General features: G+C 42.9%; 1 protein-coding gene across 7 annotated transcripts in view; it reads left to right on the top strand.

Annotated features, from left to right (window-relative positions):
- The window catches only part of OTUD7A (OTU deubiquitinase 7A), a 392,748-nt gene that overhangs the window by 328,342 nt on the left and 48,873 nt on the right, over window positions 1–15,533 (top strand). For all 7 annotated transcript variants that reach the window (XM_072795875.1, XM_072795845.1, XM_072795885.1 and 4 more), the window contains 3 exons: window positions 3,761–3,862; window positions 6,605–6,732; window positions 7,545–7,657. In XM_072795875.1, the coding sequence (XP_072651976.1) occupies window positions 3,761–3,862; window positions 6,605–6,732; window positions 7,545–7,657 (343 nt within the window). The remainder of the gene's footprint in view (window positions 1–3,760; window positions 3,863–6,604; window positions 6,733–7,544; window positions 7,658–15,533) is intronic.

The following is a 15,533-nucleotide window of genomic DNA, read 5'->3' on the forward strand; positions in this document are numbered from 1 at the left end:
TTCTGTGGCTTCATGGATGCTGATAGAAAACCTGGGACTTCTGGATCACAGAAGGGTGCTGTTACATTTAAGGCATATGCAGCATTTGGGAGATTCCACCGGAACATTTTTCTTCTTGTAGAAACCTACAGGATGGCCCTGAGAAATAAAACATGATCAATGTACTACCCTCCCTGATACGTTCTGGGGTCTAGGATGTTTCTTCCCCACATAGAGTTGTTTGCCTCCCCTCCTCCCTCACAATGTTGTCATATGCTATCATTGTGCCTGTAACTTACCCTTTGTTCTCAATCACTTCCTGTTTTAAATAAGATTTTATTTATTTATTTATTTATTTATTTATTTATTTATTTATAGAGTACAAGCAGGGGGAGCCACAGTGGGAGAAGGAGAAGCAGGCTCCCCATTGAGCAGGGAGCCTGATGTGGGGCTCGATCCCAGGACACTAGGATCATGACCTGAGCTGAAGGTAGACATTTAACTGACTGAGCCACCCAGGCATCCCTCTCAATCACTTCCTAATCACAACTTGACTTCTCATGCACAAAGGTCAGCCATAAGAGGGAAAAAAGCATTTTTATAAAACTGAATCATAATTAAGTTTGAATCCCCTAAGTTCCCTTTTGGTTAAACTGCCACCCACAGAGTGTGCCAAACAAGCCAGCCTGGGGTTGCCATTACAGACAAGAAAGAAGCAACATGACTAGAAATGGTCAGGGAGGAATTGAATTTTCAAAACAGGTCTATATAACCCCTCTCCTGTTCATCTGGCTGATTACATAGGAAGCAGTTGAATGGGGATGGTCCCTTTTAGACACAGATACATTCAGTGAACAAACTGCCTTAATAAGGTACTATTATGGACTGATTGTGTCCCCCCAAATCCATATGTGAGAACACTGATCCTTAGTGTGATGGTATTTGGTGGTAGGGCCTTTGAAAGGTAATTAAGCTTAGATAAAAGTCACAAGGATGGGACCCCCATGATGGGATTAGTGTCCTTATAGGAGGAGGAAGAGATCAGAGCTCACTGTCTACCATATGAGGACACAGCAAGAAGGTGGCTATCTGCAAACCTGGAAGAGGGTTCTCACTAGAAACCAAATCAGCCAGCATTTTGATCTGGGCCTTTCAGCCCCCACAACTGTGAGAAATAAATGTCTTTGTTTAAGCTCCCCCGTCTGTGGTATTTCGTTATAGCAGCCAAGCTAACTACTTTTCTTGGTTATCTCATCAATTTCTAGCTTATATTTGGTATTGCCAGAGTACATAGCGTGAATGATTTCAAATCCTTTGAAATTTGTTGACACTTTTTTATGGTTCATTATGTGGTCAGTTTTAGAAAATATTCCATGTGACTTGAAAAGAATACGTATTTATTTTCACTCAGTGGGTGAAGTGTATATATGTCAAGTTCACATAATTCGAGTTCTTGAATTATGTTTTCTCTAATCTTTATGAAGTTTTTGTTTGTTGATTCTATTGTTTATCAAGAGAGTTTGGTTTAAAATTTCCAATTTTAATTTGATATTTGACTATTTTTCTTTGGATCTATCAATTTTGGCTTTATATGTATTTTAGGCTAAGTCTTAGGTATATTAATTACATTAAGTATTGTTATATTTTCCATTTGACTTTATTGTGTTATTGTTATGAAAGTATCGCTCTTTGTCCTATTCACTTTCATCTGATATCAATAGGATTTCACCTTTATTTTTGCATAGTTTTTGAATGGTGTATCTTTCTCTATCCAGTTACTGTTGAATTTCTGTGTCATTATATTTATGGTGTCTTCTGTCAGCAGCATATACTTGTTTTTTTTAAGTAAGGTTGGCAATCTCCATCTTTTCTTTTTATTATAACAGTTTTTTGTTTTTGTTGTTGTTGTTGTTGTTTTATTTATGATAGTCACAGAGAGAGAGAGGCAGAGACACAGGCAGAGGGAGAAGCAGGCTCCATGCACCGGGAGCCCGATGTGGGACTCGATCCCGGGTCTCCAGGATCGCACCCTGGGCCAAAGGCAGGCACCAAACCGCTGCGCCACCCAGGGATCCCCAATCTCCATCTTTTAATTAGAGTATTTAGTTCAGTCACATTTAATGTAAATATTGGTATATTTTGGTTTAAATCTGTTATCTTGCTGTTTATTTGTGTTATTGTATCTCTTTTTTCCTATCTCTTATATTCTTTTGAATTATTTAAGAATGTTTATTATTCTGGTTTCCCCTCTACTAGCTTGTCAGTTTTACATTCTTTTATCATTCTTTTAGTGGTTACTTTACAGTTTCCAAAATGTACCTTTGAGCCATTAGAATTTACCATAATTTGGCACTTTTACTACTTCCTGGTCAATGTACAGATCTTAGGATTTATGTCATTTATTACATATTCCCATGTTTTGTGCTATCACTGTCATGTATTTTAATTTTACATATACTTTAATCCCCCAAAACACATTTGATATTGCTTTAAATAGCCAATATTTATTTACATTTACCAACATACTTGCCCTTTCAAGCCCTTTTATTCCTTCTGTGTGCCCTAAAGTATTCTTTACTGAATCTCTTTAGTATTCTTTACTACAGGTTTAATAGATTCTCCCTTTCTTTTCATCTGAGGTCTGGGATTCTAAATTGGTAATAACTGTCAGATAAGTGTGGAAGCACAGGTTCTCCACTCTGCCTCTGTTGATACCTGTGAAGGAATGGGCTTCTTGCACCCTTGCAAGGAGGGTGCAGGTGACCTTTTTACCACCATATGGGTGTCAAAGGCCAGGTTCCCCATATGTTCTCAGTTGCTAAGGGGTGGAATCCATATTACCACACAGCAGGGTTGAAGTGCTGGCTGTGTGCTCAGGCTTCTCTGACACCATCTGGCACTGGGTGAACAGGTGGTGAGTGACTCATTACTGCCTGGTATGGTTGGAAGTTTTGGCCTCTGCTGACAGGGGTGATGATGGGCTACAATTTCTTCTGTGGCATTTGGTTGAAATAGAGCAGTTATTGTCTGTCTTCCTAAGTTGTTCCTTTCCAGATATCTTATCTAGAGAGAGCATGATTTCTTTGTCTACCCCCATTGGTGTCTCCAGGTTGCCAACTTCTGCAGTACCTGGTCTAAGATTTGGGGGTAAAAAATAAATTTCAAGGAGCCTACTATCATGTTATTTCTCAGATCCCAAGTTTTCTGGTCTGCCTCTTCTCTTCATTTTTCAATTTCTTGTTTTATTTTCTACATAATGTCCAGGATTTTTAGTTGTGTTTAGTAGAAAGAATGTCTATTCCATCTTCCTGGAAGCAGAATTCTCAAGCTGTGTTAATAAGATTTAACAGGAATATACCTAAGTAGCTATAATGGCTTTGATATGTTAAATTAAATATAAACCATACTTTCAGAGGTATGTATGCATCAGAAAATGATGATGTAAAAGAGAAAAATAACTTTCAGAAGGAGAAACTGTGTTCAAGGAGATTGCACAAAGAGGAACTTTATTTTTTGTGTAAAATGTTCCCAGATTCAAGAACAAAAGTCTTTGCCCTTTGGTTTCTTAATCTTCTTGCTAATTAATGGGAGGATTTGGTAGTTTCTTACCTTAGAGGGGGGAAAATCTGTATTTTATTTAAAAGTAGCCATAATGCTCTACCTTCTTACTGAAGTGCTCTAGAGCCCTCTCAAAAATCATCTGCTGATGTTTATGCTTACTTAGCAAACACTCACAATGGTCTGTTCTAGGATTCTATTCTAAAGTGAGTTTTCATTTCAGGTCGCCTGAACTGGTGGTCCACTGTGTGCACGAGCTGTAAACGGCTTCTTCCTTTGGCCACTACAGGGGATGGGAACTGCCTTTTACACGCAGCCTCACTGGGTAAGCTCCACAACAGAGACAAAGAGTGGCAGCACCCCAGGTGTGTTCTGCTCTTTGTTAGAGGACAGACACTAAGTAAAGCCATCGTTCATCTGGAGGAGTCCTTAAGGGATATAGCCAGCAATCTAGCACTTCTTGTCAAGTAGCTGGCAGGCTTGGTGGGGACACAGCACACATGAAAAAAGATCTGATATAATAGAAACGGGCCTAATCATGAACTGCAGGGATGAGAATTAGAGATCATGGTGTAGAGGACTTCCTGGAGGAGGTGGGATTTTACTGAGATCTGAAAGACTTGAAAGATTATGAAAGAGGGCATTCCAAGTAAGGAGACTGCATGGAAAAGCATGAAGACAGGAATTTATCTTTTAAACAAAAGATAATATGCCAAAACATTAGAAGAAGCCATTTATGGGTGATGAGATTGTTGATTTTTATAGTTGATACAGGAGAATCACCTGGGGACTCATGCATAGGCATATCGTCTTTGTCTATTCTTCCAGTGAAATTATGATCTCACTATGTTCACAGTTTGGAATTCAGCATTTTTCCCTTAAAATCCTATTGTGAATTTTCCATGCTATTATTCTTCAGAAACATGTTTTGGCAGTTGTGTCATATTTCATCAAAATGTATAAATGATTCCCCTATGGTGGAACATTTTTACCTCGTTGTGTATAAAACTTGGCAAGAACAGAAGAGAAGAAATCTCTCATCTGTGTCAACAGCCTCATTCACTGCAAAGGAAAATGCCTTGTCCCTCAGAAACTGCAGTGTGCAGAGGCACTGTTCCCCTCAGCACTACAAGTGGACAAAGCCACAAATCAGGTCACTGCCACCATGGTCTGGTCTGAGGGCAGGCATTTTCCCAGTGAGCACAGTGGGCCTTCCATCAGCCAGGAAAGAGAAAGCTTTCTGTGGGCCAGCCTTGCTCCAACTGGGCCATGGCTAAGTCTGGGGCTCATAGCCAATTAGTTCTTTCCTTCTGGTACTTTGTTTTCCTTTCATGGGATTTAGTTGTTTGACCTGACTGACTAAAGGAGCCATGCAACACTGACCAGCAATACTTATTGAACCTGCTGACCAGGCCTGATATTGACCTAGGATTGTAGGGCACACACAGAAATGACAGAAATCCTAGAGCCAGGCTTGTAAGCAAATATTTATGGGGCAAGGAGACCCTACCTGCAAGAGAGACCCAAACAAGGAGCCATGAGAACTGAGACTGGACTTGCCCTACCTGGGAGAGTCCTGAGAGGTCACTATAGGCAGGTCTGAAGGATGAGAAAGATCATCTTGGCCTGTTTATAAAAAGAGCATTAATGGCCACTTCCCTCCATCTGTGTTGTAAAAGGCAAAAGCCTCGCTTGATGGAAAGCCCATAGCAGCCCCTGGTTGTTACATATCTTTGCGCTAAAGGATTCATGGCCAGATTGAACTTTTAAAGATTTGGTCACTGCAGGTTATTCCTCTTTTGAGTGCTTTCCAGAAGCTCCCAGCTCACTTAAAAGTCCACCTTTTCACTCTCCATTTTGTCCCTTTGATCCTCTCTCCAGCCACCTTTCCCACTTGCTGTTTCTCAAGTATGACAGGTGGGCACCCCTTGGGCATGGCCTTCCCCTTTGCCTGGGATGGCAACTCAGCTCCCTCCTTCACCCACTTGAGTCTATATCCTAATGTCTCCATTCATGCCATGGCCAGTATCACCCAGCATCCCCCTTTGAGGACCCATTTCATCTCTTCTTATGGTGCTCCACCCCTGACGGGGTATGTTACGTGCTAATTTGATGACTGCTTCACCTTCCCTCAGTGTGCACTCTGCGAGATCTTAGGAACTTAGTCTGTCCTGACTGCTGCTATGGGTACTCCCAAAACCCAGAATGGTGTCTCACCCCTATTATGGAGTAAGTTTAGAATTAATTAAGTGGAATTAATGCCATTTAATTAAATAGAATGGATGGATGGATGGATGGATGGATGGATGGATGGACGGACTTCCCCTATTCTTTCCCCACAACCAGAGCTGCACTTCTCATTACTGTTTGTTCCATTTGTTGGGTGTCTTGACCACTTCTGAGCTGCCCTAAAAATGTACTCAGAGGTGGCTTATTTTCCTTTTAACCCCTTAAACACCCAGCACAGCCTGGGGAAGGGGTAAGGGACAAAGATCTTCTCCCTCCCAAAGCAGGTCCTTTCTTTTGGGTCCAGATGTTTGCAGTGATGTCCACTGATGCTCTGCTTCTGAGGAGGGTGAGATGCCTTAGGGCTGAGACATTAGATATGGCAGACCCTAGATGAAACCAGGGGTCTGATTGCCATCCTGGCTTGAGGCCCTATGTGAGGACACGTGACCAGCTTATTCACAGAGACTATCTCTCACTTAAATCCAAGACCTGGACAGTGAATATTAATTAGGTCCTTCAAAGCAAACCTGAGAGATTAAAAGAGCTTGCCAAGGGTCCCAGAGAGAGGAAGCATATGATCTTACCCATTGTTATTTCTCTGAGAAGGGGACATACTCCTTCATTCATCGACTTGCTTCAATGGGAAACGGAGAAAGAGAACAGAGGGGAATTGCTAGCTAATCATGAGAAATGAACAGCTGACTGATAAGTTATCTCTGTGTGTGCAGATGCAGGAGACCAGGCCCGGTAAGTTGTGGCAGTTTGAGTCACCTCCTGGCTTGTCCCCGTCCTCACATCCTGTCTCTCTCCTCTGCTCCTCATGGGCCTCCTGCTACAGGAATGTGGGGGTTTCACGACCGGGACCTGGTTTTGCGGAAAGCTCTCTACACCATGATGAGGACAGGGGCTGAAAGGGAAGCCCTAAAGCGGAGGTGGAGGTGGCAGCAGACGCAGCAGAACAAGGAGGTTGGTACCCACTGGTGTGTTCAGAGCCTGAGACCCACACCAAACACAGCCATGGGCAATAGTAGAGTCCAGAGCTGGGCCCCAAGGCCAAGTCCGTCTTGTGAAGTCAGACAGCAATGGCTTCTGTGACTAGTAAAGCCTCCCCCATTGAAACCAACTGAAGAGGTGCCCATTATGAAAGCTCAGCCCCTGGCACACAGTCACTACATGTCTACTCACAATGCCTGTCCTTGCATAATTATGAAAACCAATCATTTTCTCTGTCAAAAGGTGTCCTGGCTTAATGACAAATTATAGTCACCTATGTCTGGTCACTACTGGTGGTGGCTTGAAGGCTGGGTGTAGCCACAAGCTGGTTCTGGCACAACCTACAGCCTCGGCTTCTGTGTATGTTCACAATCCAAAGAGAATCCCAATCATCCTAACAATGGGAGACATTAGCACTTTGCTGTCCGAGAGGAAGAATCGCCTACTTTCCGATTGAAGTTGGCCCATCATTCCTTTAAACTTTTCAGTGGTCAGCCCCAAGCTTTGTGTGTGCAGATCAATGTTCAGTCATTCTCACCCCCTGGGAATGACCCTTGTTGCTGGGTGGACTCCCCAACAGCATTGAAATTAGAGATTATGGGTTCTGAAGAAATATTGTTGATAGAAAATGGGGACAGTCAGTGGCCACTAGCAGGTGTGACCAGCCTAGGTGCTGGTCAGCCTTGGACTGAGCCAGGGGGTCCAGCAGGGATGCCAGGCTCACTTGGATGGGGCGGGTAAGGAGGCCCACCCACCACCTCCTGAGCCGGCTTCCATTGTGCCAGTCAGGGCTGGTGTACACTGAAGAGGAATGGGAGCGGGAGTGGACGGAGCTGCTGAAATTGGCATCCAGCGAGCCACGCACGCACTTCAGCAAGAATGGTGGCACAGGCGGGGGGTAAGTGCTGCCCCTCACTTTCCCCGGTGGTCACCTTAAGCTCCTGGCCACCCAGTATGGGAAGTGGTTCGAGGGAGCATGTGGTAACCCCAAGCTGGAGGATATAAAAAGATTCCTCCCTTGAGACATTAGACTGTCCTCAAGGACACAGGGCAGAGTTGTGGGGCATGGCTGGACTCCTGCCAGATAGTTGGGGAATGTTTACGTAGCTTCCACATGGATCTTGCAGGTAGAGGCATGGAGTTTACAAGTGTTTCTCCTTCCCCATTGCAGGCATTGGTGGGGAGGGGACTCATTGGACAGCCAGCCTTTATAGGAGGGTAGGTCCTGTACACTGCTGTTGTACTCATCAGGCTCAGAAGCCTCAAGCTCCTGGATTTGGATTTTTTCCAACTAAGTGTCTATTTAATTTCTGGCTTCAAGAAGTCACACTGAGCGAAAAAAGTCATTAAGTGAGCCCATCATCTCCCAGGTGAGCTCCATGGATGTCAAAGGTTTTGCCTTGGTACACATGTAGGGAGTAGCTTATTTCTGCAGACACAACTTAAATGTCCCAGTTTGAGAATAAAGACTGTGGCCAAACAAGACAGCCACAAAACCTGTGGCCCCAGCATTTCAAAGACAGATGTGTGCTTTGGTTCATACTTATTGAAGCTGAGAGCCAAGTTGTCACCCCTGGAGTGACAGCCAAACATAAGAAAGCCTGAGCATTGACATTGAGAAGATTCAAGAAAGGATCAGAAGCTGGCAGACAGCCCATGCTGGCAGTATGTCCCAGTCCCACATCTTAGCATCTGGGTCCTAAGCCACCAACAGCAGGCATGGGGCTTCCCAGGCCTGACACTATATTGAGGACCTCAAAGACAAGCCGTTTGGTATGTAAACCCATGAACACAATTCCCAAAGGGTTGTTTTGTCACTTTATTTTAACAATGTCACATGTTAGCACCAGAGTCTATCTTATTTAGGACATTTGGGAACAAATATTCTAAAGATTCGATCTATTCTTGAAAACTCCACATTCTGCTTTTCTATCTCTCCTGAATCATGCCTGAGATGTGTCTAAGGAATTAGATACATCCCTTTCATTGTTTCCTCTGACACCTGCCAAAGGGCAAACACTTCATAGATGCAGGAGAATTGGCTCTAGCCCAGTGTGTCTTCAGGAGTGAGGGGGTGGGGGGACAATAATAATAGTAAGTGACCCATCACTAGTTACTATGTCCCCTGAGTCCCCCCATCCAGGAGGCATTTGGCCCATGATCACACCACTGATCTTGCCTCAGCTTCTGCTCCTGCTCCCTGGGACCCAAGAGGGCTCAGAGCTCAGTGAGGGCAGAGGGAATGGGGTTTCTGGTGTTCATCCCTGTCTCCCTCCCAAGGGACTCAGGTTTGCCAACCCAGTCAGGGCAGGACCACTGCAAAGAGGCCTACTTGGTGATGGGCAGCAGCTCTTGTCCTCTATTACTCCCTTAAGCTTTGGAGAATAGGAAGAGACAGGGCTTTGAACCAGCTACTCACTCTCCAAGCTCACAAGAAGAGTGCTCTGGTGTCCCAACAGTAGGGATCACATACCTCCAAATGTCCCACCTCCTCTCAGGACCCCTTCAACTATCAGTTTGGTCTCAGTTGTAAAGATAAAAATGTGCCTAATTGGGAGCAATGAGTGATAGATGAAAGATATTATTTTCCCCCAAGAGATCCCTTGGGGTTTTTTAGTCCCCTCCACTGCTAATTGGACAAGCAGGTTTGGGGAGCAGATAAGCATCACATGAGCTACCAGCATCCTCTACCTTCAGGGAAGGTGTTGGGGAGAAGTGTACAACACCCAGTGCCAGTGGGGACTCTGACACCTCCCAGGACCTTGGGAGCACCCCCTCTTTGCTGTCCATTTGCACAGACTACAGCAAGGAAATACTTTTCAGGATGGCATCCAAGCCCTCATGGCTAATTTCTCCTGAAATTTTTAATAATTCCAGGGGCTCAAATCCTACTCCTGTGGCCCCTTCCCTGTCAGAGCTCTGAGTTTTCTATCCTGATGTCTATAGCCCACAGGGCCATGTTTGGGCTTAGGTTGGTCACCTGGATCCCACAGCAGCAGGTAAATCCCAGAAGGAGGCAAGGAGCTGCTAGAAACAAGGTAATTTTGGTACTGACATGTTACTTTTGTAAATGTGTGTGAGCTCTGCATGAGATATCAGCTTTTAGTCTCTCACTGGGTCTTTCCACTTTTCTGTTCCTTCTGGATCACTCTCATGTGGTCAAGCTAGCAGAGAATACCAATATATTTCCTCCCTCCAGGAAGGGCTCCCCTACCATGGAAGTACCACCTTACCTTCAAGATCAGAAGTCTAGAAGAGAGATTTTTTTTTAGTGAATTATCAGTATCTCTACATTTTGCCTCAGTCTTCTCTGGACAAAAGTTAGAGGCTTCTTTTCTTGCATTTTGCTGAGAGATGTGAAGCATCTCTGGGGCTTGAGGTTGGAAGCAACTGAGGGGCTGACTCAAGAATGAGCTTGGCCCTCTTTCTTTCTTCTTCCTGAACGAATCACAGCAGGGGCCCCCAGGCTCACTGGCAGAACCCCAGCAAGAAACACTGGAGGCAGACATGCATGTCTACTGTTCCCAAAGGAGAAGGGTGTAGACCAGGTTGACATCCAGGCAGGGCAGGCTATCAGCTGGATAGCCACCATGAACAGGCTGCTTAAGACTTATGCCCAAAGTATGTGATCACAAAACAGGGCACCCTTGAAGACCCCAGGAAGGCAAGGTGGGTTATGGGCTTCATGTTGAACGTCAGATTCATGAAAAAGAGAGTAGAATCCACAGACATCAACTCAACAAGCACAGTGAAGAGCCAACAACCAGGCAGAGGCAGGTGCTTGTGAGCAGGGCACACTTCTGAGCAGGTCACAACTGCAGGACTATTTCCCTCTGACACTTGTAAATCAAAGTGTAGCAATTTCTCCATGCCAATAAGAGAAATCAGATGTTCTGTTCTGCTGCTCCTGCTCCAGAGACCCTCTGAAATACCATACGTGAAATGCATCCCTCCTGAAGTGCTGCTGCTGGGGTTTTTATAGCCCTGTCTAACCATCACCATCATTGCCATCCTGGGTGCTTGAGCCCACATGGGGAGCAGGAGGAGAGGGATACTGCCCAGAAGGAAGACAAAGAGGAAATAAGTCCACCCTAAATCTGGAAGCTCATCATCCATTTGCACATGTAGCCCCATGCCATACACACACTAGGAAAAGAGGGCACACAATCAGAAGAACCCAGTTACTTGTTCTGAAAGTGATAAAAATCTCTGACAGCCATTAGTTAGTGAAGGCCTCTGGGTACTTCATCTAGTTTCAGGGCAACTGTGAAAGGAAAGCATGTAAAAGGGCCTTGCCTGGTGGACCCTGACCAGAGACTCAGACTTAAAGGCACTGCAAGATAGTCCCAAGTTGGGCATGTGGTGTTGGGCATGTCTCATAAGCTCTCTGAGCCTCAGTTTTGTTCATCTGTAAAATGCACATGGTAGTAACCTCCCTGCCAGGCAGTATCAGTTTTTGATGGTTGTATAGAAAACCACCCCAAAACCAAGTGGCTTAGAGCAGCATCTACCAGATTGCTCATATTCTGGGGGTCACTGGAATTGTCTGGTACCCCTTGTGGAGCTGCAGTCATCTGACAGTTGGTCTCAGTGAGGCTAGATAGTCCCAAGATGTCTCATTCACAGCTCTGAGGCTGAAAACTAGTTCTTCCTGGGCCTCTGTCCACATGGATTTTTATCTTTGAGGAGGTCCAGGCTCAAGAGATTGTAATACAATTTCAGGGCAAGAAGAGAGGGAAGCCCTTGACTTGCTAGTTTATTGTATTGTGCTGGGCACAGCTAAGGAGGAGAGAAAGGAAGGAATGAATCTCTGCTGAGCACCTACCTGCCTTATACACATTATCCTCACCTTGTACATTAGGCATCATCCCCCTTTAAAATTTAGGAAACTAAAGTTCAGAGACATTAAGTGACTTGCCTCCAATTTGTAACAGGTGGGGCTAGAATACAGTCCCAGACATGTCTGAATCACAGCCCTGGGGTTTCCCAGAGCATATACTGTGACAAGCCTTAGTATCTTAAGAGTGCACTGCAGTTAGAACGTTTGAGTCCTAGCATATCTGAGTCTGTCTTCATTCTACTTCACCCTTGGTGGATAGTGTGGCTAGGTATAAAACTCTAAATTCATGAGTTGGATGATGTCCTCAAAGAAAAGGACAGAAAGACATCAGCTTCCTAGCATTCAGTTCCGGTTCACTAATTTGAAATGAGAAACAATTATAGGAAATTCAAAGACTAAATATATTCAACTTCTTCATATTTACAAGCTCTGTAAAGGCTTTGCTCGTTAGCTTAAATTTTATTAATTCCCTTCCATGTATTGTGCATTTTTACATACACAACTTCATTCTGCCATCACAGTAACCCTGTGAGATAAAGATTATAGTCTTCATCTAACATATGAGGAAATGGATTTAGGATGGAAAAGGCCTTTTGTAGGATACTTAATGACAGAGCAATAGTTCAAATTCAGATCTTCTGCCTCCCAGGTTTCCTGCTTTTTTTTCCCGTCCCTTAGTTCAGAAGTCTGTCTCCATTATTAAGGAAAATTGGATTCTTCCTGCCTTCTTACCTTTAGTTCTGTGGGTAATAGAATATGCCTCTTTGTTTTCTAGTCCAATTCTAGATGTGTTTTAAGGGAATACCATTTGAATCATAAATTAATATGATCATGTAGAGGTTTTCCTTCTTTAATTAATAGTGTGGGTTACCGTGAATGATATTTGAATATTGAACCAGCCTTGCATCCCAGAGATGAACTCTTAGTGTTTTGAAATTTCTTATTTTGCTCAATTTGGCAATATTACATTGAGGATTTTTGCATCTGTGACCATACAGATTATTGGAATATGGTTTTCTCTTTATACACTGCTGTTTTTTTTTTCTAGTTTTGGAGTAATGCTAGTCTCATAGAACACATTGGGAAGTATTAACCTCTTCTATTTTCTAGAAGAGATTTTGTAGAACTAGTGATATTTCTTTACATGTTTGGAGAATTCACCAGTATATCAATTAGCTACCAAAAATTTCCTTTTCAGAAGGCTATTAATGATAAATTTAATCTATTTAATAGAAAGTAGAAGGATGCCTGGGTGGCTCAGCTGTGGAGTGTCTGCCTTTGGCTCAGGACATGATCCCCAGGGGTCTCAGGGTCCAGAGATTGAGTTCTGCATCTGGCTGTCTGCAGGGAGCCTGCTTCTCCCTCTGCCTGTGTCTCTGCCTCTCTTTCTATTTCTCTTATGAATAGATAAATAAAATATTTTAAAAAAGAAAGAAAGTGGAAATAAGTGAATTTGGGTAGCTTATTTCTGAACAATTGTTCATTTCATCTAAATTGTTAAATTTATGTGTATAGCATTGTTAATAATATTCCTTTTGTAACTTATTAATGTCTGTGAGGATCATTAGTGATATTCCCTCATTCTTTCCAAATTCAGCAGTTAGTGTCTTTCTTTTTTTTTACTTTGTTAGCCTTACTAAAGTTTTATCAATTTTGTTGATCTTTTAAAATAATTTTTGTTTAATTGGTTGTTTTTCAGTTCTCAGTTTCATTGACTTCTGCTCTTTAGTGTTTCCTTCCTTCTGCTTGCTTTGGGTTTATTTTACTCTAATTTCTCTATTTTGTTCAGGTAGGCACTTAAATTATTAATTTGAGAACTTTCTTTTTTGTAGTACATGCATTTAAGGGCTATAAACTTTCTTCTTTGTAGTACATGCATTTAAGGGCTATAAATTTCCCACTAAGCGCTGATTAGCTGCATGCAACAAATTTTGATATGTTGAATTTATATTTTTGTCCGGTTTAAAAGATTTTCTAATTCGTTTAAGAAACTCCTCTTTACTGAATTATTTAAAAGTGTATTGTGTAATAGATTTTTATTGTCTATCTTCACTTATTCTTATTTAAATGCATTATGGCCTATTAACAAAATTGGTGTTATTTGAATTATTCTAAATTTGTCCAAGTTTGCTAAGAGGTAAGCTTATGGTCTAACCTTGTGGATATTCCATGTGTTTCTACACGGATGTGTATTCTGTACTTGTTGGGCTACGATTCCTATAACAGTTCAGTGTTCAAAGCCTTTGCAGTCCTATTCATCTACACTCCATTTGTGACCTGGGTATGATCTATTCAGTCCATCCATAGATCCTTTGATATACTAATTAGGACCAAACCTATACATACGCAGCTCAGGGCTGGGGGAAGGGAGTACAGGAGTTCATAAAAAGCCTCAGGGGGTTGTTTTCTCAAGTTCTCCCTTTCCATGATCTTGCAGGTACTTTTTGGTTCCCTGGAACTCCATTTTCTGTCTCCAACCCAGAATTCTAGGGCCTTAGTTCCAGCACTCTGCCATACAGTTTTATGACTGCACTTGTTTCCTGGGCCAGATAACCAGAGGACAGAGAGGGGAAAATACTAAACAAAATGGGGTCCACCCCTGTCCACTCTCTTGTCATTACAGCTCCATTGATCAATGAAGGAGATCCTCTCTTTTAGATTTTTAGCTCCCAATGGCTTCTGTTGTGGCCTCTCCCACTGCCTACAGAAGACATGAGAATTGGAGCATGAATGAAAGGGGAGAATAAAAATGGGATTTCTGTACTTTAAGTGAGCTTTAGGAGTTCCCACTTCTCACTCTCAAACTAGAGGGCACCCTTCTGTTCCCTCACCAGTGCGCACTTAGGGTTTCAGGATATGTTGCATTCACATCTGGAAACACCAGAAGGTAAAAAAAAAAAAAACGTAAATTCTGTTTTCTTCCCCAATCCACCAGCTGTTTACTTCACAGAACCTTTCAATAACTCCTCCATGCATTCTATCCAGGTGGGAGGGTTGTGTTCTGGAGAGAAGGAGTGTAGTACTCTTATTTGATCTGCACAGCAGCAAGAATCAGACATAAAGTGGTAGACTACAGGTTTGGATGTGGCAGAGATAAAACAGAAGTTCTAGATCAACAGAATAGGTGGGCTAGGCAAGGTAGGTTGAGAGGGGTCTTGGCAACCTGCATCCTCACTGCTCTTTACCTGTATCACCCCTCCATACACACGCACCAGAAGACATTCCTACCAAGTTTAGCAGTTGAGCATTTTCTTAGGATCCATTGTGACAAGTTATATGATTTGGGGAAGATTCAGTTGTGCTGTAGCATTTATTGTTGGGGGTAAGTAGCCTGTGCCAAGAGTTTTACATGTTCTTATTGTATCAAAACTAATCCGAGTGAATGATAGGGCTGTTTATGCAGGAATTCCCTTTGATGTGCTTGGTCTTCCTCACTTGGAGACCCTTAGGAAGGGCAGCTTCCTTGAACTGATGTTGCCATTCAGAAGGCAATGTTCTTGTTCTGTGACATCTTTGGCTTCCCAAGGTAACTTATGCACCAAGGTCTCCCCTACAGTTTGATGTGTTTTGTTGGAATCTCATCAGCAACTCAGAAGCTCCAGAAAGCCTTTCTGATTCAAAATTTGGGAAGTCATAACCCTGAAGACATAGATTTCTAGGTGCTCCTATTTTCATTGTTGATTTGCATGTCAATAATGGAATTATCATGAAAGGGATTCAGCTATTTTTGGAAGGGAAGTGATCTATGGGATAGGAAAAGAAAGAATGTATTTATAATTCTCTCAAAGTTTACTTTTTCGAAAGATATATTTATTTTATTGTATTTTAAACTCTTTAGTAACATGGATTGTGTTTGTGACCCCATATCTCAGGACTGGGAGAGAGGGCATCTCTGCACTGTCTCTTTAAAGTACCACTTGTTTGTGCTCTGCCC

Source organism: Canis lupus, chromosome 2 (genome assembly GCF_048164855.1).
Source record: "Canis lupus baileyi chromosome 2, mCanLup2.hap1, whole genome shotgun sequence".
NCBI lineage: Eukaryota > Metazoa > Chordata > Mammalia > Carnivora > Canidae > Canis > Canis lupus.